This window comes from Neopelma chrysocephalum, unplaced genomic scaffold (genome assembly GCF_003984885.1).
Source record: "Neopelma chrysocephalum unplaced genomic scaffold, ASM398488v2 Primary Assembly neopelma1_119, whole genome shotgun sequence".
Taxonomy (NCBI): Eukaryota; Metazoa; Chordata; class Aves; order Passeriformes; family Pipridae; genus Neopelma; species Neopelma chrysocephalum.
Genome location: NW_020897781.1, coordinates 3,573,588 through 3,597,768, shown reverse-complemented (window position 1 = coordinate 3,597,768; position 24,181 = coordinate 3,573,588). Strand labels below are relative to the sequence as shown.

Genomic DNA, 24,181 nt, shown 5'->3' with positions numbered 1-24,181 from the left:
AAAGTCTTCAATTTCTAATATTCTTGCCTGAAACATCTATTCATTTCCTGCATTGTGATCTGACTCCCTGGACTAGCGTATCTTCACACCTAAGCTGGGCTGAGGGAGATGAGAACACCCAAACCCAAAGCTGTCGGTGTTTACACACAAGTCAAATCCACAAGGAGTTCAGTGTCTTTACTGGTGTGTCTGATATTTTTTTTCCCCCTGACATGAGCAGCCTCTGTTTTGAGGTGTTGAGAGTTTGTTTGTTTGAAGAGTGTGAGGAGAGAGAAGCCCGAGGCTGTCTGACACAGCTGCGGTTGGAGCATCTCTTTCAACTTCTTTTCCTAGGCTGCAAATGGGCTCTGTTCACTTTTTTTTTTCCCCTCACTAAAAATCTTCCTGCAGCTCCCCATGTCTTTCAAATACAGTTCTGGAAAGCTGAAAAGAGATCTGTGACTGAGAGGAAACCCCACAGGGCTGCCAGATCTCTGTCTGTGGAGCAGGTGGGAGCTGGTGGGGATGGTTGTGCAGGAGCTCTGTGTCCTTCCCACTTCCCACCACTGCTCCCAGTGTCAGGATGTTCCTGGTACCAGCAGGGCTGGGCTCTCTGCTCTGCCTGGGAGTGCTCCATGCATCACATGGAGTTTCCCTCCAATACAGCCTCAGCCTCCCAATAGCTTCTTCCAGGGATGAAGGTACAATGGGTGGGCAGCTTTTATAACCTAGAGATTGCCCTACCATTACCCAGGCTCCTCCCTTTATAATTATCACCCCAAGCTACCATACAACCTGCAGTTTTTCCTCAAGAAATGCATAGTGGTGTTTGGAATCTTTTCCCACGCAGGTAGTTTGACAAACATGGGAGTGTTGTGGAAATCATTAGCGCTAAGAGTAAAACCTCCGAATAAAGCGCCTTGGGATTTATGTACTCTGTGCTGGTAATAATAATTAGAACATATCCTGCTGCAGGTAACTCCCACAACTTGCACTTTGCTCTGAAGCTGAGAAACTCATTGATTAATCCATGGGGTCAATCAGTCCATCTTGTTTGGAGAGTTAATCATAGAAAGCCCATGCACCAGGACCAAGAGTGAAACAGGTTTATTTACTGCTGCTTAATCAGAGAACCCAAACTCTCCTGTAGAGTGGTGAGAGGTTTGTTTCTACTTAGCCTTTAATTGTAAAATGATCTCATTAGTGCCATAGTGAATCTCAGTACTATCCTGCAGACACATGGAATTTAAAGAAGAGAAAAGAACAAAAATGTTTGCCCATAAAAACTCAGTATCTGCCAAAACGTGTGGTGCAGTTGGTATCTGCAGAATTACACAAGCCAAGCTCTCTTTATTCGCCTTGTAATCTGAAGCTGCAACATCAGCTGCACATCCCAGTGGCTTTCAGTCTACATTGCTGTTGAAAACAGAGGAGGACTGTCATACTGAAACTACTAGGACAGGTTTTTGTCCAAAAGTGAAGATGTCTACTGGGAACAACAGGGAGTTACTATGGCATTTACCAAAGAAAGGAGTAACCCTGAGAGTTAGCCCAGCCCAGAGCGCCTCTTTGCAGAGGACTTCAGACCATGTTAAGTGTCCTCCTTATAGCCTCTGTCATCAGTGCCTGGCTCATGTACTAGTTAACCATTCCTGAAATGTCTCAGTAGGGTTGAGGAAGAGTAAGTGGATCTCAAATGGGCAATGAAACCCGGAATAAAGCAATCCTTGCCAAAGGAGGTGCTGGAAACCTGGAGGTGAGGTTGCACACCCACAGTAAAGCCCTGAGCATGAAAACATTGAAAGCAGTGAAAAATGTCTTTAACATGAGCACCAACAGATGCAGGATCATGTTCCTGTGCTGAAGAAAATGCTTGAATGTGAGTGCACATCCTGCAAATCCAATTGAAACTTGCTGCCCTTTGAAATCTGGGTAGTATCTCTCTGCCTTTGTGGTAGGAAGCTTTTGGCTTGGATGTAGAAAATCGGGGATAAAAAGAATCCTCTTTAACCCAATGCTAAATACCAGGAAGAGAATAGAAGGGAATATTCCCTTTACTAATACTTGTTTCTAATCAGATAAAAATAAGTGACAGTGTAGGAAGAATCCTTCTACTGACTGCCAGAACATGTCGATTTATCAAATTTTTCTACTGTTGCTCTTTTTTTTGAGCTCGCCTCAGAGCTGACAGTGTATGTTTTACAGTGCAGCAAAGTAGATTGATTGATCCTAAATAGAAAAGCCTTTGGGGTCTCGAGCTGATGTTTTAGCTTCAGAAAAAAACTGAGTAAAGCATGTTAATGTAGAGAAAGGAGCCTGGTTTAATTGGACCAACTCCTGGCTTCCTGAAAATTAATGGCTGGCTGGCTGTTGCCAGAGTGATTCATCTTTTCTATCATGTTCTACAGTCCTTCTCTCCAGGGGCCTGTACTCCCCTCCAATTCCAAACCAAAAGTGAAATATACTTCTTCATTTTTTCTTCCTTAAAAACATGTATTTTAGTTGAATTGGCTTCCAGTAAATGAAAAATAGCGCAGGTGGGGATATAAAGGAGGCAGTCAGTGTCTGGGAATTGGGTTTTGTTTACTGTAGGGCTGGTTTGGTTTTGTTTGCATGGAATTTAGATCTTTTTTTAATATACTCTCAACTCCTCATTGCTACTGGCTGACTGTGCAGGCGAGAGAATGACTTTTGAAAGGATCCCTGTTTCAGCCCACTGAAATGTATTGTTCCTTTTCATCTGGTCATGGAAACAGAAACTCTGTGTAAGCAAGAGCTGATGAAAGGGAATATAAAGCTGGAAAAGGTGTCAAAAGCATTTAGGTGGCTCTGGAAATGAAAAGATGACTTTTCCATGTAGCTCCATCAAGCCCACAGAAATATTTTTTTTTAAATAAATTACTTGTGCATGAACAAGGTTTGCCATTTTCCCCATAAAACCTACAGTCCTGGCTTTGTGGAGGCAAAACAGCTGCAAATGAACATGAGGCAGTCAGGAGTTCACTAGTGTGAGCCTAAAACCTACACGGATAATTTGGTCGTGGAGGGGGTTGAACTTCGGAATTTAAAGAGGGGAAATTCAGAATGTACTTTTAAAAGTAAAATACTTCTGTGTGCCTTTTGAAATCTGTCTTAGTTTCTGCTGGAGATCGATTGCTGCTCGTTTGGCAGTTCTGAGGTGTCACAAGTTGACTTGCACATGGAGGGATTTCTAACAAGCATGTAATGGGTTGGGAATGTCGTGGATGTTGTATTACTGCAGATTCCAAAGAGGAGGATTCACTGTAACTGAAGATTACAAGAAGATAAATAAAGAAAGATTTTGTTTAACATAATTACATATGGTAAATTGTTATGGTAATTTACTATTATTCCAGCAAGGCAAATATTAGCAGTCATAGCTTAGAGATCATAAATAATGCACTGGAAAATTGGATGTAATGTTTCACATTGACCTGACATATGAGAAATAGGTAAAATTGCAGCAGATTCCTGTGCCATTAATTGCAAGAAAATAACATTAAGAACATGCTAAATCATGGTAACTGTTTTCAGGAGATGATAGACTGTGGGGCAGTTCATTAATTCTTCGAACTCATTCATTATTTTTGGTTTTTACTCCAAGAACACTTGATGAATAATCAATGCTTTGTGAAGCTCAGGGTGTGAGCATACACATTTTTATATACATTCATATACCAACCAACACACATCCATTTATTTCCAACAGGTTTTTGTATCAAAGCATTTTTTTAAACTGTATACTCTTAAACTCCATCACTAGGGATGTGTTTATTAGTCTCTGAAGCAGCTGTTTGAATTGCTGGTTTTACCTTCTACCAGTAGAGTTTGGTTCTCCTGTGGTGCTATAAATATTAAATAAAGACACAGAGTTTATTAGTGTGATATCTTTTATGGGGACGTGGTTGAAAATGTAACCTATAAAGTTAGTAATGGGAGGATGAAAATTACACATTGTCTCCATCAGGTTTTACAGCCATCCTTTTTTCCTATTTATGTGTTGTTTTTCTTGTACGGAAGGAGAAGGGCTCTGAGCATTTTATTAACTGCAGGAAGCAAATCTGGCTGTGTATTGTGTGCTAGTACGGGATTTACTGTAAGCAGGAGTGGGATAGAAACAGGACTCTGGACTTACGTGGTGTAAGTGCGATGGCTCAAGTCAGTTTTAATTTCCACAAAACACTGTGACAGCAACGTCTCTGAATTCTTTCAGAGGGGTCAAAATGCTTGTGGTACCTGGACATATCCATCCTTTTAATACAAGAGAAACAAAATAGGACAAGGTAGGACAAGAGAGAATGGCCTCAAGTTGTATCAGGGGAGGTTTAGGTTGGATATTAGGAAAAATTTCTTCACTGAAAGGGTTGTCAGGTTTGGAACAGGCTGCCTGGGGAAGTGATGGAATCACCATCCCTGGAAGTGTTCAAATAACATGTAGATGTGGTACTTGGGGACATGGTTTAGTGGTGGGCCCAATGTTAGATTAATTCTTAGACTCGGTGATCTTAGAGGTCTTTTCCAACCTTGATGATTCCATGATTCTATGAAAATCTTTTTGCCTTTCTTTCAGCATTTCCCTTTTGCAGACAAGATATTTTAGTCACAGAATTCCACCATGGATTTTTGTTTGTTCATAGGCTCCATTTCACACAACAATTGCAATAATAAGTTGTGTGACATTCCTTAATTTTTTTTGTCCGGAACTAATATGGAAATATACAGCAGTTTGTAGGGTTAAGGATCTGCCTCTGTTTGCTTTTTGAAGTGCCTATGAAGGCCCGTTTTCCCCATTTATAATTTTTGTCCCTTGTATGTGGGTGATGGAGGCAGTGTCAGCTGGCAGTTTGAATTTCAGGACTCAGATCCCAGCTTTGCTCGAGGTTTCCAGTGTGGCCACAGGGAATTCACTCAACTGCAGTTGGTTCCCACTGCTATAAAGCAGTTTTCTCACTGAATCACAGAGGGATTACGTGAACATAAAGAAAGACGCCTCGAAAATGTGGCTGTGTAAAATTTTATGCCACGTACTTACTTTGTCAAATAAATGCAGCTTTCCAACAAGGCACAGCGAGCTCTGCTTCCCATTAGCACTTAATGGAGAAATCACTTTGTGAGGCTGTGATGTGCTCACAGGGTGCATTTTTGTGGTTAGCTGAATGGTTTCGTGCCTGTTCTTAGACAACAGGTTCCTATCCACTAAAGACATGTTTGGGTCTTTTTAATTTCTGGTGTGGTGACGTGCAGGGGGAATGCTGGCCAGGGCTGAACCCCCTGCAGAGGCCGGAGGAGATGGATGAGTGCAGGCATTTGGGAGCATTGGGCCGGGAGTGCCAGGGCAGGAATACAAGTGATTTGCTCATGATCACACAAAAGGGACGTTTCCGTACACGCTGAGGACTCTGCAGGTTACCCAGACATCTGAAATTTCCAAAGGTCACAGCTAAGCCATCCTCACCTTAATGGTGTTCACAGGAGGGGTGGATTTGGCAGCTCAGTTTTATCACGGTGCGCCGGGTGTAGGGGAGCTGGTCAAGAGACACAGCTTGAAAAGCAGATGGATCCTGCTGGAAATAGTGGTGTGTGTTTGCTGCTTTAAAGTTCATCAGGAGAGAAACATCTTTGCAGTGATAATCCTCCAAATGAAGGGACCTGTATCCTGAACTGTGGGATGATGCCCTGCCAGGGGGTACATCCTAATAAATGAGTATTATCCCTCCTGCTCTTCCAGCCCTGTGCAGCTTGCCAGAGGGGGCACTTTTTAATGGACTAGGAGAAGTTAAAGGAGAATCTAGAAGGATAAGGCTAAAAGTGAGTTCTTTGGTTTGTACCATTTATAGTCCCATTAAATTCAGTATATTTCTCAGACATTTGGGGGGCAAGGAAGTTCAGTGTATTCGTACATCTTTCAAGATCCTCACTTGATCATTTGACTCTGTCCAGCCAGCTTAACAAGCTAAATAATAAAAGGGAACAATGCAAAACTTGTTGAATTTTTTTTCACCCTGGGTCTTTTTTGAAGAAAAATACCATTTTTTTGTCTCAGATGCCCAGCAGTTTGCTGCAGACTCCTGCAGCTTTCCTGCCCATCACTCACTACCTGTTTCAACGTATCAAATTGTTGTACTTCCTCCTTTCATAGAGAAGCAATTAAAAATGATGAGGGTAAAGGGTTAAACCTAAAAGCCTGCTAATGAGGGTGCCTTCTTGGTTTTTCTTTCATCAGGCATTAGATGCTCCTTTCAGCATAAGCTTTCGATAAGCATCACTGAACATTTTATCCAGCGTGTTTTAAAAAAGTTGGGGTTTTTTACCATCCTGTAAAAATGATAGATGTGTGACTCTGCTGTTTATCCGAAATCCTAATTACTGATGCTGCAGCTTTTAAATGTTAAATTCATGCAGTGTTCTTTAGGCTTCAGACTGGTCAAAGAAAGATTGATTTGTGTCCACAGAGAGTTCTAAGTCTAATAAACACAGCTAGTGTTTGTTTGTTTATTTATTACATTATTTGAAAGTCAAGAGTTGCATCAACTGCAAATTACGTAGACTTAGAGATTTCTAAAGGAGAAAAGGAAAAAAAAGAAAAGCAAAAGTTATCTGCTGCTGAATGAAACTTTAATTTCAGTCTCCGTGAGAGCAAAGAGTAGAGGTAAGAGGTGGAATTTGAAAACAGGGATAAGGTCTTCTTTCCTTGAACTATGTTATTTATTATAGAACAATAACTTGATTTTTTTTCCCTGTATACCCATACACATATATTTGGGAAAAGTATTTTATATATAAATTTGTATAGATAAGGTATTTATTTATAAGATACCTATAGTGTATTATGTGGATCTCTGTGTGTGCATATATGTATATATGTGTGTGTGTATATTATATATATGTATGTATAAAACAGTGCATCTCACTAGTCATGTAAAATCCCAAGGAATAGTTTTTCACAGAGCAGCAAGGAGTTTAGGATTTCTAATCACAGAATCATTTAGGTTATAAAACCTCTCCAAGATTGTTGAGTCCAGCTTTAACCCAGCACTGCCAACCCAGCACTAAGCCATGTCCTTGCAGTCCTGTGATGGAAGTGTGAGCAGCTCAGCTATCCTATGTTTTCTCTGCTGTGTATAAACAGTACCTGGAGCAATAGCAGCAGCTCTGCCTGACAGCAGCTGAGCACGGTCATCCCTGTGTGTTTGGAATCCCCTGCACAGCTGCCCAGGGGAGCCATGGCCCCATTGCTGCCATGCAGAGTGACTCAACACTATGGAATCCTCATGTCCTTGAAGCCTTTCTGTGCTTGCAGTTCCTAAAGGCTCTTAGGAGAGGAGCAGGCTGTGCTAATTCATTGCTGAGTGTTCACCCCACCTGTGCTACCTGAGAGGAGCAATGTGGAGCAGAGACGGTGCGTGTTAAAAAAAAAAAAGAAATTAGACAATTTCTCTCAGGATTTTCTCCGTCTCTAGTCAAGTTTGTTTTAAACTAATGGAAGTAATTAGCAAGTCACAGAGGGACTTTGTCTACGAGGTAGCCATTTTTAGATAATGGAGCATAAAAGTCGACACAGTGACATATGACACCAGAGCAGCATATTGGAGCCACGCGCTGTGTCTTAAGCAGATGTTTAAGTACTTTGAATACTGAAATCACCACATACACATATAGGAAGATTGTTGGTTTTTTTCTCTCAGACTACTGGTACACTGTAAGGCTTTCTTTTAATCTCAATAAAATCAAAGTAAGCTCTGAGATGTTTTTTAATGTGCAGTCATTATCACTCCTTTCTCTCTTCTTCAGATGTCTTTCCATGTATGATACGTGGGTACTTCGGGAGGTGGGGATGGGAGTTGTGTTCTGCATGGCCAGTGCACAGCAGAGAGGTGCAGCAATGCACCAGCTCATGTGCCAGGTTTCTAACAGCGCTGATGGCATGGAGCTGAAAATAAATAACATTTTAGAAGTGAAGCACTTGATGTGTTTGCACATATTTATTATATCTGGGAATGCAGGGGAGATTTGCAGAAATTCCTGAGAGATGAAGGCAATCTCCCAGCAGGGTGGTCCCAGGAGGAAGGGGGATCTCCCCTCACAGGTCTCTGAGGCCATCCCAATTCTTGTAGGTGCCAATAAACCTTGTGTGTTTAGCCTCATCCAGTGCTTTCAGATTTTTTATATACTGGATAACTTCATCCACCTTATTTTTTACAAATCAATGTATGACACTTGCAGTTTGTGCCCAGCAGTTGCTGCAGCATTAGGTAACACTTCACACACATAAAAATGTACAAATGGGATCTAAATAAACACACAGCATAGAAAGCCTTTGTAAGATGTACAGTCATGACATGATCACACCCTGGTTAGTGAGGGGTGCAGTCTGGTGAAGGAGGAGAAGGATTTTCTCTTCTTCCACTACAGTTTGCTCCTTGTTTCTCTGTATTTGGATGGTGCTGGGGGGCTTTGGCAGCAGGGTGGCTTGAGCCGTTCCCTGGCTGGTTTTTTTCCTTCAACTATGCCATCCTTTGGATTTTTATTTAAATCCGGATTAGTCCTTGATTCAGCTCAAAGCAGCACTACAGAGGAGTCAGTTGTGGCATGGGGGGGAAGGGGTGGTTGGGGTACAACTGTCTCAAGAGCTCTTCTTGCCTGGACTGCTGCTGCATCCCTTCTCCCACCACAGCCAGTCTAGGTAGGATCCATCCGGCCCAGCTCTTCTTCTGCAGGAATTAAGTGCCTGCTGAAGCCCCATCAGACCTGGCCAGCAGGTTTTTCCTTGTCTCAGGGCAGGCTGGAGCATGTCTGCTGAGCACTCAGCAGCCACAGCGTGAGAACCATCTAACGATCCGAGCTGGAACGCGGTACATCCATTCTCACTCACTTGAGATGTTTTTACGGGTACAATATGTTTGCCTTCACCACATGTGTGTTCCGCCCCGTGGATTACTCGAATGGCAGAAAGTGTTTTGTTTCCTGTGTTATTAGCTGCAGGTTCAGTTTCGATCAGATTTGTCAATTTTGTCGTATAATAGAGTTTTTGTTTTCTGTCCTAATGTATGTGACATGTTTCATAATGGCAATAAAAATAGTTTTCAAACTAGTCTGTGAATGACTTTGTCCAAAAAAAGAGGAAAATAAAAATATCAGAGACTGGGGAGCTTTGATCTGACGGAGTAGGCTTTTAAATGACACATTATGGTTTTTGAAGCACAGTTTTACAGTTCCTCTTCGCAGGAACTGTAACATGTGAAGGGTCAGCCAGGGTGGGCATGCAGCTCAGGGTGGGAGTCCAGTTCCAGCAGCAGATGGGTGTTCCAAAATGGTTTAACTTTTTTTCTGTGTTTAATTTTTTTGTTGTTTTTATATTTCTGATAATGGAATTGTTATGGGCTTTTGAATTTCAGTTAAGAATGTGCAAATAGGCTATATGGTAAGTAGGTTATTGAAGGGTTAGGGAAATGGAGAACATTTCCTGCAAAAAAATACCCACAATGTGGGTAATAGACTCCAGTTGAATTTAAAAGATAATGGCGACAAGGGAGAAATCCACTTGTAGAAATGGGGAACAGCTGTGTTTGAGATCTAATGAAACTGTATCAAATACTTTAAAAATGGCTTACAGCTCCTTCCCTGGGGAACAGAGATAAAGCACAAGAGCACTCCTGAAAGGTCGAAGAAACAGTTAAATCATTTCCTTGATGGTTATTAGAGATATAGAAGACATCAGTGAAAATTAAATGTCTGAAACTTGTATTTGATTGCTTTCCTTATCACGCCAATCTCACACATTTCTTCCATCTCTTACTCTCTGTTCTAGTAAAATTTAATAACTGTGCTGGTAACAAGGGAGTTCGCTATGAAACCAACAGCCTGGACTTCAAGGTGAGGGCGGACGGGACCCTGTTCGCTGCCCACCACGTGCAAATGCCCTCGAAGCAGCTGATCCTGGTGGTGACGGCGTGGGATCCCCAGACCCTGGGCAGATGGGAGGCCATGGTCCGGTTTCTGGTGGCAGAGAAGTCCCAACACAATGGACACAAGGTAAGAGTTTTTTTGGAGCTCTTTTTCTTATTTCGTTCTTCCTTTGCCCCAAAGTTTCATGCGGCGTTGGAGTGTTTGTGTTGCCTGGTCTGTGCTTCATAAGGAAGTGTCCAGGTAGGAGATACCACAACCAGCATCCAATTTCTTGCAAATGATCCTTGAACCTCTCTGACAGAAATGATTTAAGGTCGCCAGTGAGGGAAGTGGTTTTTAACTTCATACTTTTGTATTTTTAAGTGACTGCTTGGCTCTGTTGTACACTGCAGGTTATGTACATCATGTTTGCAACTCAGTGCTAACAATCTTTCTTAACTTCAAGTAAAACCTGCAAATGAAGGGTGCAGAGTCAAAGTCAACCATGTTCTTGACGGTTTTAAGTTCAGATTTCTTTTGTGACAGCCCAGACCTGGACTCACGCACTGGCTGCTCTGCCATGCTGCCAAGGCATCTTCCTGGTTTCCACAATTATTCCTTTCTCTTGTGAGCCATCTGCATAGCCCTGCAGCTTCCAGAGGGGAGATTTGGGCTTGTTCCTTCCAATGCAAGGACAGGGAGCATTGCTGCTGCCTGATAAGGAACACATGCTCACACGTGGTGCAGGCAGCGAAGCACAACGTGGCACTGCAGTGCCAAATGTCCCCTCTGCTCAGTGCCAGCACCTTCCCTTCCCCAGCCCTGACAGTGAAAAGCCAGTGCCATTCAGTATGTCAGACAGAAGGTTACAGATGGTTTCTTTCTGCTTTAGTTCCATACACTCAGCTGAAAAGCAGGAGGGGTCTGTCCCTGCCCAGCAGTCTGAGAGCAGCATTCCCTCAGTTAAATGCAGTGGTGGGCTGCACAGAACCATTGGAATTGGGGGGCTGCTCCGTGAAAACACATTTCTTCTGATCTGCTCCTTGAGTAGCTGTCTCTTTCCTACCTCTTCTATGTCATTTTTGGCAGTAGCAGTTCACCTTTTCATTTTCAGAGTTAGTCTGGGCTGAAGATCCTCTCCTATACTGAGTAAATGCAGTTATCTTGTCTGGTGCCAACTCCAGCAATGCGATGCTGGGCTGGTTGGTGGTTACATTTAGGCAGGATTTGGCAGGGAATTGTTTAAAGAGCCTGATTTATTGCTGGATTTTGAAGGCCTGCGGAGCCAGGATGAAGGTGTGTGTCCTGGGAGCAGTCCTGTCTCCTTCAGGGACAGGGGCTGTCTCTTGGCTGTGGCTGTAGTTGGGATTAATGCAGCACAGCAATGGTCAAAATAGCAGGAGTGGCCTTTCCTTTCCTCCTTTCTGCAGTGCTTGGACAGAGAGGGCAGGGCAGGATGGGGAAAGAGGGAAGGACTTTCCATGTCATATTGTTAGAACTTCACCCTGTGAGTTTGTGCCATTTGGGAGAATTTTTGCCACGTGTGAGACAAAAAAGAAAAGACTTGGACAGACTTAAATCTTGCAGCTACCCAGTGGACTGACCTCTGAGTTTTTGCATGGCTTAGAGTCACATAAATACACTTCTGCTGCTCTTCAGTAAGGCTTGGGCTTGTGCAAGATGTAATTAAGCCCTGTATGTTATGTCAACTCTATTTGCCATTTTCTAACCAAAGAAATACTGCTTCCTTCTAAAAGTAATTAAATATTGAAGGAACAAAGTAAGATGTCTTATATACTGCTTTAAATTTCTTCTCAGTGTGGCAGAAAGAAAACTAAATAAGCACACATTTCTGTTTTAGCAGAATATTTGCTTGGAAATTCATCTAATGTTAATGTAAGCTGAACTCTGGTTGAAAAGAGAGAGGGCTAAGCTTCTTAAAATTCATATCCCTGCTTTCTAAAAGCCTTATTAGTGTGTAGTTTGAGGCCAGAAAAATACGGAAAACAAGACTAATGACAAGGTCATAAGCAGTTTCATGGTGGGTCCCTATAGCAGGCATCAGACTTGTGTTTTATTTAAATGCTAGTGGTTTTTGGAAGCAAAGTAATCCTTTGTTTGCTAAAGAAATAAATGTGATTATGAGATTATTTTAAAAAATAATAGTGTTTATGACGAAAAAAACACCCCCAAACCTAACAATATCCAGTTCAGTATGTTTCAGGCCATGACCCTTATATGTTTGGTGCCTTTTACTAGAAGCAGATTTCACATTTGGTTTTGTATAGTGTAATATGTCTCAAGCACTACTACATAATTTTTTTGAAGACATTCCAGACTGTTGTGTTATATTCAGGATATGGAGATGGCAAGTATGGGAGAGAAAGGAGGAGGTGACCTGAGAGAGAGGGAGAGACCAGATCTCTGTTGAGGCTCATCCATCCATTTCTGTTTTACTCTGTAAATTTGTGACTGATTTCATGAAAATGCTGAACAGTTCCCAGACATTAAAAATAATCGACATAAAGTTTGTTTACCACACCTGCTGGTCGCTGTTTGTTGGCACCTACAGCACAAACAAGTCCTTGTGCCTTGCTCACCCATCCTCTGTGTTCCCGTGGGGATCTCCCAGCAAGGGCAGCACCACTGTCCCCCTGAACCACCTCTGAAAGGATAAATCTGAATTTACTTCACAATTATCCATGGATTACAGCTTCATGAAAACCAGCCCTCCCAGAATGGCCATTATTAAACATCTGGGTTATTGTGGGGGTTGTAATACAGAATAAATGTTATAGGAGGAGTCAGCATTTTTGGGATAGTGGCTGAGGTTTTGGGAGACCAGGAGTAAGACTGCCTGCACAGTGGAGGAGGCAGTGGCTACTTTCCAGGAGACCATGGAGGATTAAACTCTCAATAAATGATCCTTTGGATTTGTGATCCTTTCTCGTCACAATATGTTAAGACTGGAAATCTGCATAATGGGCTTGGGAGAGCTTTGGTGGTGGCCAGTCTGGTTCCAGGGTGGGAGAGTAGCTCAGGATGGCTTTTGTCAGGATAGTCCTCCCCTTGTGTGCTTTCATTGCAAAATCAGAGGGTTTGGTGGCTGTACCTGCACCTCAAATCCCTCAGCTATGCACTGCTCTTGGTGCAAGCTGACATTTTAATGGTGAGTGAGCCAATACAGTGACAATTTCTCCTCATTCATAGGGTTGGCCTTATAAATGTGCTAATTGCTTTAGATGCTTTAGAATAACCTGGGAAAACCTGCCAATTTCAGCAGTAACCACTGTAATGAAAGAATTCCAACTACTACAGTAAAGTGTCATGCTAGTAGGAAAAAATGATAGCAAAGAAGGTAAATACTTCAAAAATGTATTTTTTGATACATGAAGCATACATTTCTCCTCCTCCGTAGCAAACACTTGAATGTAAACTTTTTTTTTCTGGTTAATACAAGTGATGTTAGTAACTCTAGAAACTTTTTTGTTCAGTCTTGCAGGAAACCTGATAGCAATTCAATTAGAAAATGCAAATGAGGTCACATATTTCCCACAGGAGTGCTGAATTACCCCAGAGGAAAAAGAGCGATATTCTGGCATAACAATAAATACTTAAGATAAAGTTTCTTCTACTGTTCTTGTCTGGCTGCCTGTTCTTGGAATTGAAAGTATCTATCGAAGCTGTGGGTGTAATTTGGAAAGAAGAAAAGAAAAGAAAAAAAAAGAAAAAAAGAAAAGAAAAGAAAAGAAAAGAAAAGAAAAGAAAAGAAAAGAAAAGAGAAAAGCTATTTTCTGAAATAACATAAAGTCTTTGTGGCTTGTGTCAGCATTTATGAAAGATGAACTTGAGTGGGATAATGCTCCAGAAGAAAACAACATAAAGCCAAGCTTTACTTATCTGGAATTAGCAGTCTTCTTTTTTAAGAGTGCATGCTATTATTTTGAGAAATTGGATATTGATTCAACCAGAAGTCAAAAAATGAAGATCATGTTTGTGAACAGTGACATTGCTGAGGACTTCAGTTTTCAGTGTCCTCTTTTTTGGTTGCAGAAACTCAAGTCTTGCCAAGTACTTGAGTAGATATATTGTGCCATTTGGGCTTCACTCCCCCCTGCCCTCTGTGTCCCTCAGTCCCAACTCTTCCTCATCATTCCTTGCTAATCAACTTCCTTCACTCCCTAGGTTGGCTTATCCCATCTGAAGTTTTGGTCCTCTCACTCATTGATTTTTTCTTTATTTTTCAGTCCCTACGTATGTCTAAGCGTGTTAAGGCACATCTGGCAAATTTTCTTCTGTATTTATTTATGTATCTGTTTTTCTGTAGTTCTCACCTCATAAGTTAAAATCAGGATCATAGAAATACAACACAGAAAGGAATTCATAGCACAAGAGCTTGGAGGTAGAGGATATATTCAGCACATGTAGGATGTCAGTCATCTGCTGCCAGTGACTTATTTTTGAAAAAAAATACTGTTTTCTTTGAATCATTTATATGTCAACCAAATTTTCTCGTTGTTTGAGCTTCTCAAATCCTGAGCATGGAAATATGTAAATTTTTGTAATGTTAAGTCACTGGGAATTGTGCAATTAAACTTGGAAATATATGAGTCTGCAGCTAGCGTTTAAAACATCGAGAACTGCTGTCAGAAATCCATCCTTGCTTAAGCCCAGCTTGTGTTTTATTATGCCTCATCTTATTTTGGGCTTCTTTCATAACCCAGGTATGAGTCCACAGCCATACAATGTGAATGTGAAAAGCTGACTCTTACAGCCAGAGGGTTTTGGTGGTTTTATTTTTTTATTTAAAGCCTTTAAATAATCATCTGTGGTATTTTACCTGGCTGAGGTTTTAAATTCCAGTACAGCCTTTTATTGCTGATCACAAGCACAAAGGTCTCCGGGCAAGGAAAGGCTTATTCAGCACTGCTCCTTTTCATGACCTGGGTTATTGTGCAGCCAGGATGCTTTGCACAAGGCTGGGGAGCTGGGAAGATGTAGCCTTCCCTTGAGGGAAGAAAATGAGAGCTTAAGTGGGAGCTGTGCTTCCAGTGACTCCAATATCCCTGATGCCCTCAAGTGGATGCACCTGGAAGAAACGGGAAAACAATTGTTCCCTTCCTTTCTTGCTTCCTACCCCTGCATGGGGATGAGATGTTATCCATGGCATCAAGGTGATGGGAGTTTGCCCATCAAACTGTGTTATCCCTAGAGACGGGCTGAAGAAACGAGGCTGTATTTGTCATCCTGCCTTTTTCTGACCGTGTTGATGCATATTTTAAAGACTGAGTCATTATGCTGGGCTATCCTCATTGACTGCCTCTGAGGGGGATCCAACAACTTTTATTTCTGTATCTCATCAGTGAAGCAAGACCTCGATTTATTGATCAGGGTGGGTACATACAGAGATTTCTGTTTCCTTTAGGTAACTTCTGAGACATTGTTTGGGGTTTTAACAAATCAGATCAGTGGAAAAGATGAGAAAGCAGATGACTACTAAATGAGTATCGTATAATTGTTACCAGTGAGACTGCTCAGGATAATTGTGCAAGCCTAATGAAGATGCATCTGGTGAACTTGTCTGACCTCACGCTTAAGTGAACTTGGACATCTCGCGTGTAATCATTGCAAGAGATGAAAGTGATGTTTGTGAAAACACGTGAACTTCCTTGGCCTGATTTTCAGGTGTGCTGAATCCCATTGCCTTGTGCTGAAGCCAAGATAAGATGTGACATACAGGTGCTCATTGCCTCGGAAAATCAGCCCACTACGGGAAGTTTCCAAGCGCTGCACTTGCTGTGTTTAGTTCTTAAGCAGTCAGCATCTTACCAAGGGTCAGGCTCAAAGCCGGGCTAGAAAGATCATCCATAAGTGAAATTCACTCCAGATCTGTCTTCCTTCAAACAAAAAGAAGTCCTGAGGATTGAACTGCCTACACGGAAATAAGTTTTTTCTGATAAAACAAACCCCTTGGACTGCTGTGTGCTCCTGCCTGTGATGTGTGCCTTGCCCTTGTGAGATCAAAGCTTTTGACCTCTGATTTCATGTTCTTTGTTGGTAACTGCTGAAGTCTGACTGCCACTTCAAAAAAACACGTTTTGGACTGAATATCCCAAAAAACCCGTCTGTGGACAGTGGGGTGTAAACATGAGTTTGAGTGAAGACAAAAACTCCTTCATGCAGGCAAGTCCATTAAAATAAACCTTGTTTCTAGGGGCTATGAGTGTCCACGTATCTTCCCCTTAGCCCAGCGAGCTGAGACAGCTTGGTAGGTACAAGCTCAGTGTGAAAAAGGGTTTGGGTTCCTCCCACCCTCCTGCTGGATGTGGTGGTGACCCTGTGGCATGGCCAGCTGCAGGAGAGAGGAGAAGCATCCAGGGATGGGTGTCCAGCTGGGCAGGGTGGGCTGAGGGCCTGGCGGTGCCAGTGGGATCTCAAACACTGTCCCCATCCAGCAAAACTAAATTTAAAGTCACCCTTAAATTTCATCTTGCAAGTGGAGATAAATGGAATGTGTTCTCATGGTCAAATTTAAGCGTTTGCTTAGGTGCACTCTGAAATTGGAGAATAAAAGAAGAACAATCTTTTCTCAAGAGCCTCTTGAAATAACCAAAGGATAACTTGAAAGGGCAAATTCTCACGCTAGCACTGAGGAGAAGTACCAGACTGAATTACTTTGCTTTGTGCTAAAGTAGCAGTGGTGCTTGTGATCTCTTAAATCTCTTGTGATCTTTGTACTTGCAAACATTGTGAAGAGAAGGACTATTGTTACATTTAATTCATTATGATTATTTTAATTCATGTATCTTTTGAACCTCATGGCTTTAGAAAACTAAAATGAGATTAAAATTTTTCACAGGCTTGTTAAGGAGTAGGCTTGTTAAGGAGTAAACTCACTCTCTCTTCTTTCTGTGATGAAGAACACTTGTAGTAGTCTGAGTTCTGGAAGCAAAGGAACTATGTTTTGGAACTGGTTTAAATTATTTGTTAGAAGTTTTATCCAGGAGGAAGAACTCAGCTTGCTAGCCCAGATATTTCATACATTTTTCTCAAGATATGTGCAGAATTCGAGGGGCAAGATGAACCTGCAGTAGAGGTTTTTGCTATATTACATATGACAAGATCTACCACCTTTATTCCCGACCTGTGGGTATCTGAACAGGTAACAAGTATATGAGTATTTTGTAATTTAATAGCCACGCTCTTGAGAAGTACTTGTAGTTCCGAAGCCATTGTGTATGGCTTCTCCCAATTATGACAATGACATTAACTTGAAGATAGAAGTGGCATTTTATAAACACTAGAAGGTAGAGTACAACAGTAATTTAGATGTTTCTTAAACAACCCTACCTGAGAAGCACTGCAAGATTAGATGTTACTAAAGGCAATGTGAAAAGGTCAAGTTGATGTGGGGAGCTTTGCAAGGAAACAGCCTCATCAGAACTTTTCACGTTGGGATAAGATGTTCAAGCCTTAAAATGAGAAAGAAAAGTACATCAAGAGCTGTGCTTTGGGGACGATGTCATCTTCTTTGTCATCTTCTTCTGTTCATTGAACACTCTTGCAATATTCAAAGCCTGACAACGACAGGAAGAGTACCACAGGTGCTGGAAACCTGTGGGAACCATAAAAGATTCCACCAAAGGCAGATGGAGTTCTTATGTGCCTGCTTTGGTGTGTGATTCTTCCAGAGAATGGAAGAGGAAGAGCATTTGAACCTGAAGGCAGTGCGCCGGCCAGGAGGTGCCTCTAATCATCTGTGCAGAGCCGTAGAATAAGGTTGAAGACAGCTCTGCCTCTCCACCCCAGTCAAAACTTCCCTCACCTCAGAGACACCGCTCACATTTCATGTCTGCTCAGTAATGAACAGGAGCACACTGCCTGCAGGTGTCTGTGCTCTGTAGCACAAAAGTGAAGCCTCTTGAAATGCTCTGTGACTTACCAGATTCCAACTTGAACTGGTGATGGCCTACCAAACGTTCAGCAAACAGAAGGTGTGGGTGAGGTCAGGGGATGTCTAAATTTCAATTACATTGTACTGGGAAATCAACACCTCCTGTCCCAGCAGGGTCACCTGGTCAGCAGCTGCCTGAAAAGCCCCATTCTGGCCCCAAAGGGGAATGTGTATGTGACCTGCAACCTGTGTTCCACGGGGTCCTCACCTGGGCCACCAACCTTGTGAGGCTTTCTGATCAAAGACAATAACATGTGTTTATTTTTTTTTAAATAACAGCCTTCTAATGCAACCGTGTGGGTTATGCCCAGAGCTGGTGAGTGTCTCTTTTCTCTGGGGTCCAGACTTAACTCAGCATTTAATTACAGTTGCTCACAAAGGGCCCTGCTGGACCTTTTGCAAAGAAAGGATCTTCTGCCTGACTCACAAGCCAGTGTGTTGGGTTCTCTCTATTTGAAATTCCCCTGGTTTTACCTGTTACTCTTCTTCACCTCTTTTCTTGGTTTGCAGCCCTACAACGCTAAGGAACATTTTGATTCCTCAGTCACACTGATCACATTCTATTAGTTCTATCAGATAAAATTTTCCTAAGCCCGCAAAGCCATCCAGCTACCTAACAACGTTAAATTTGCATTCATGCCTCATTTTTCAGCTCTCAAGGAACAGGGCATGTAGAGCTTTGACTCTGACTCCTTGGGAACGAGGGGGTTTGGCTTGGCTGATGCCTGTCTGTGTGTTACATGGCTCATTCTCCTCCTCTGAGGGCAGTAACTTGGTTAGCTTTTAGTCAAACTTTTTCTTCCCTGTCAGCTGATGTGTTCTGGAAGCTCATGCTCTTGCCAAATCTGACAATTTTTCTTACTAATTGACTCTAATGTGAACTGCTCCATGCAGCCCCACTGCTAGCTGATAAAAACAAAAAGTAATGAATTTTTGCTTAACTAGCTGATTTAATTAAAATGTTTTATACTGTACTTGTATGGTTTCTATAAATGGAGAGGTAATTTTGTTTAATGAGTTCCTAACCAAACATAACATTCCTGACTGTACGTAGCGAGATTTGATAAAGGTTACAAATGCCGCGATTCCACTGTTTGCTTTTGGAAGTCGTGATGATCAAACAGCTTGCTTGGGTACTTGAAATGCCCTGTCAGGATTGGTTGCCTCTATTCCTGTTTATACCAGAAATTATTACTAAAGTTTTAGGAGCAGGGGAGGTTCTTCTCTGTGTCTGAACACTGTTCATTATCTTTAAAGTGGAAGTCTACTGCCAAAATCACATCTCCTCGTCAATTAGTGGCTTCTCTGCAAACACATTAATTTAATGCCCCTGCTGAAGAACTGTGAATGCTGGAACATCTTGCAGCTAAAACACTGGTTTTCAGAGCACTTTGACACAAATCATTCATGAATAGCAGTTTATGCCGTGATGGTAATGGGATGTGACACGAAGCTGTCTTTGATTAAATTTACCACAGCTTACAACTATTAGTAAATAGAGCTAATATAGATAGTCATCACAGAGTTCTAGAATGTGGATAATGAAAAAAATAGATTATGGATTCCCTACCTGTGCAGTTCCTAAATAATACCTTCACATAGCATGACTATAATAAATGAAAGTCTAAAATAAAAAGTTTGATCTTTTTAAAACTACTTTTTTTCCCGTCTCCAACTTTGGCAAATTCAGCAATGACCTAAATAAAAAAGGAATCAATTACCCTAAAATAAATAAATTTGCTGTTTGTTCTGCAACCCTTTCATTCTACTGCATGAGAACACAAAATGAAATATCTTTCTCTACTAAAAGATCAAAAACTGGGGAAATGGTGCATTTTGGGAAAAAAGGGCTCATTCGTCCTCCACTGCCGTCCCTGATGTCAGCAAAATGTTGTTTCCTTAGAACAGAATTCATGCAAATGTTTATTTTGCAGTGCTCTCATGTTCCCTTTGTTAAAAAACTAAGCTCTATTTTCATTGTCTTATTTTCTGTTTGGTAAATATCATTTTCTCATGTCCTTTTTGCAGCTACCATGGAAACAAGCAAAAAATGCTTCAGATTAAATATTTTTAAATAGATTTTTTTTTTTCCCCTGGTAGAAAATGGTACCGGTTTTCAAAATGTATATTGATATAGGAGCTGAAGGGAAATATGTTTGAGCAATGGACTAAAGGTGGCTTTTTATCCCCTTGTATTGATAAAAATACATTAAAAACACGTTCCCATAGTTAAACCCTAGGAGTGACACTAGAAACAAAGCAAGCCAAGTACTATTTCTTTTGTGAAAAATGTCTAGTGTGAAGTGTTAAAGATCCTATGAAAATATTAAGACTGGCATATAAATAAAACAGGTTAAATCATAAATAATTTTGATACTTGGGAAATAAAGGCCTTATTTCCTCTCCTCCAATTGCAGGTACTTTTTATTGCAATTGCAAGAATAATATATTTTAGTGCTGAATCCAGAGCATTTCATTTTGCAGGTTGAGCCCTATAAAATGAATAATCTCCAACAAACGTACCCTAAGACTCACTGTTATTTATATGCAGGGAATGGTGGCTTATTTACCCAAACATTCGAGTGATCCAAAATGTTCAGCTAAGCAGGAACACAAAATATGATATTATATTATGTAAATGGGTTTGTGATACGCTCTGCTGGATAATAACTTCCAGATGTCTCCGTAGCCAGAGGCTGACGGATATCAAAGGCAGGTTGGCTGGGAGGGGAGACGAGCCAGCTGGCGAGACTGGCTACTGCTAAGTGTAGCGGAAGGTGAAAGCTGGTGTTCCTTCACACTCACTGGTTTTATTTGTGGACTAGTAAAAAGTCAGTGGCTCGTAGCCTTCTTGTCACGAGCAGGACGGGGCTTGAGGGGCTGTAGGGATCCCACGTGTCCTGTTCTGTCAGTGAATTATTTTTTGACCTCTCTTTTGAGCAGAGGTTGAGTTTAGTCTGAGTCTCCCAACGAATGAAAGGCTGACGAGCCACAGACCAACACTGACAGGAGCTTATAGACTGCCTAGGTGGCAATTCTGACTTAGCCTTTATTGCCGGTGCCAAGCGCAGACAGGGAATGTTCCTGAGCTCTCAAGAATCATTGTGTAAGTGGAATTAGTTGAAACACCCTACAATGTCACCTGTTTGGAGGAAGGTTTCCTAAATCTGATTGAAGTCTGACAGTCCCTTAGGGGTTTAGCTCTGTGTCCTCTTCCAAACACAGCAGGTTGTGTTCACCATTGTTAAAGTTAATGCTGGACTGAAAAGGGACTGGAAATGACTCCTGTGAGATGGCACTGAAGTTACTGAGGTGGACTTCAAGACACCCCTACACCTTCTTTGGAGCAGCCTGTGAGAAGAAATTTCCTTTTCTTGCAGAATGCTTGCAGAATGTGGACTTTAAATAATACAGCCAGCCCAGCACACATTGCATCTCATCCTTGGCAAGCTCTGAAAGATTCTGCCCCGGTATGAACACTAAGGCATTAGATCCCACTGAATCCAAATTCTCCTAACAAGTTTATATCCCAGCATGGGCTTTTCTCCTGTTGTTTTTCTTCATCCCACACTTTTTAATTACTTTTTCTCCTTGATCTTAAAGGTTTTCATCTGTTATGGCTCCGCTGTGTTTCTCTAGCTTATCAGTGTCCTAAAGTGATAGACAGGCATAATTACTGAATTGCCTGACTATTTTGTATCCCCCTTTAATTATCTATGTATCACCAGAGACCACGCTCACATGTTCCATGTTTGGTGTTTGATCCTATTCTAACGGATTATAAATGTCACCATGTAATGTTTGGAATGGAGAGTGGACTTCACTTTCCACTGGGCACGTGTTTCATGGATGACTCTCTCAGACTGCACGTGCCCATCTCCCTTGTGCCATGTGTAGGAAGGGGATGGCACCTCACAAACACAACAGCAGGGAAACCACCCTAAAGCAGCAACACTAGAGGTTCTCAGCTTGATTGTGGGAAGGACTATGGGCAGATTGTGTTCTAGTGACGCTGCAAAAGGTAGTGATAATATTTTATGTTTTCAAAATGTCTTGAAATTCCAGAAAGCATATGGCCTGTGAGGCCATGAGAGAAGGAGCAGTTGTTATCTCAGTGAAAACTTTTATTCAGCAAAACCAGGATTGGAAGCTGTATTTTAGAATTAATTGAATTTGGTGTCACATTCTGCTTTTGAGTTGAACTTTAGATTCTTGTAAACTTGAAAACACAGGAGAGTTTTCTGGGGCTCGCTGTTAGTCGATGCTGTTATTCCAGAGATGTTCTTGGATGTTTCAGTCAAAGATCTGAATAGTTCTGGCATTTATACTCACCAGACTTTGTTACTGCATTTGTCTCACAGCTTTTAAACAGCAGAAAACATGTACAACGTATTTAAACAACACCAGAGAAATTAAGGTCATGAGAATGCATTGTCAACAAATGAAGATAAAAAAGAGCTGTTGTTTTAAAAAAAAAAATTGTTGTTGCAAGATGCTTTTGAAAGTCTACATATCAAATTCAGAGTCATGTTGATGATTTATTCTAATGTAGGAAAACATCATCAAGAGTGACAAGCAAGCTAGTCACTGTCTAGTCACCTGCCAGCAAGTATTTCATACAGACTAAAAAGGCTGGTATTTCCTTGCTGAGCTGACACTAATTATTTCAGTATACATGGAGCTTTGGGATTCATGTTAATTCTCAAGTCTGTCTTTAGTTCAGACTCATTCCACTGTGTAAACTCAGCAGAGCACAAATTATTTGACCATCCTTTCATAATCTGTCCCAATGCTCACTTGCCAATTATATAAACTGATCCAAATACCTGCTCTCAAAGGATCCTCATTTGGGAATCACAAGCCAATTAAAAAAATAGGGGATATCCACTTTTCTGTGACTCACGTCTCACAGTCCTGTTTCATGTTGACGTGCATTTCTGTGTGTCTTCTTTAGATAACATTGTTTTCATCAGATACCTTTCTGGTAATAACACCCTCTTTAGATGAAAACTCTATCACATATAACATATTGCATCCCCTAGGAAGGAGGAGGTCAACAGTGCCTACAAGTATCCTGACTTTCCCAAGAAAGTCTCCCACTGCTGCATCGTGACTCTGTTTCTTTGTTTGTTACACACTTAAGTGAGTATTTTTAGAACAACTTCTAAATATTGAGCCAGGGTTCTGTGATTTTGCAGCAGCTTAGTGACAAAGCTTGTCGAAAGTGTATAAACAGCACTTAGGTGAAGACAACCCTGCAGTCACCTTGGTGTCATGAGTGTGAGAGAGGACCTGAGAAACGTGCCTATATGTGTGACTGAAAATACCATATTTGTCTGTTCTGTGAAAATTCAGCTCTGGAATGGGCTCGTTTTTAAGGACTGCGTAAAAATAGCTGCATTTTTGCACAAATGCTTCCAGTCCTTGCAGCCAGTGGATGTCTACCCTCCACAGGTGACAGAGATCAGAGCCACGATCAAGCTGTGACAATGGGCTGCTGTGCCCAGCTCGCGGCATCCAGAAGGGCCACACAGCTTTGGAGCCACCTCTCAGTTCAGATACTCTTTACCTTTCATATACTGTTTAGTTTTCATATACTTATATAGTCTTGTGTTGAATTGCTCTTCCAGATCAGGAATTGAAGTGCGCTAATAGATGGATTTACACCAAACTCTAAGCCCCAAAGCAATGATTCCCACTGAAATCAGTGCCTACAGATAACTGCTTGTAGGATGTTTGAGTTTGTATGTTTGGAGTGAGACAAGAAGTGAGTGTGGCTTAAAATGGCAGGAGCCTCAGAAAATCCTTTGATAGGTTTTCCCACACTGTTCTTGTGTTTGGGGGCATGGGATTTTGGGTTTGGGGGGGTTTTTTGAGAAGAAGAACTGAAAATTGTAAAATTCAGAGAACAGTATTCCCACTGGATCTTACCTCAAATGAAGAGAATGTGACTTGCAGTCTTTGTGATTTATGAAAGTTTAAACATTTTCTGGTGGGAGTGCAGGTCACCATATGGTAACAAGAACTTTGCTAGTTATCTTTTCTGCAGATTTTCTAGAAGTAATTGCTGAAATCCTAGAAGGCCATAGAGTATTTAAGTATTGGGACTGTATATCCTCTGAAGAGCCTTTCCAAATCTACATTTCATTGATTCATCATTCTGTAAGGCAGAAGTTTTTCTAGTAATGAGGCAGTCTCTCTAAGTCCAAACCAAGGTCTCAGCATTTCCATTTTTATGCCACAGCCTTGTAACATTTCCAGTGCCAAAGTACGCCATGGGCAGAATCCATAATCGAAAAAAAATCATAAAGGAGGACTCAAAGGCATCCCAAATAATGAAAA

General features: G+C 41.5%; 1 protein-coding gene across 1 annotated transcript in view; it reads left to right on the top strand.

Annotated features, from left to right (window-relative positions):
- CDH4 (cadherin 4) overlaps positions 1-24,181 on the top strand; it is a 426,717-nt gene that overhangs the window by 246,855 nt on the left and 155,681 nt on the right. Inside the window, exon 3 of the mRNA XM_027697374.1 lies at positions 9,809-10,032. Coding sequence (XP_027553175.1) covers positions 9,809-10,032 — 224 coding nt within the window. The remainder of the gene's footprint in view (positions 1-9,808; positions 10,033-24,181) is intronic.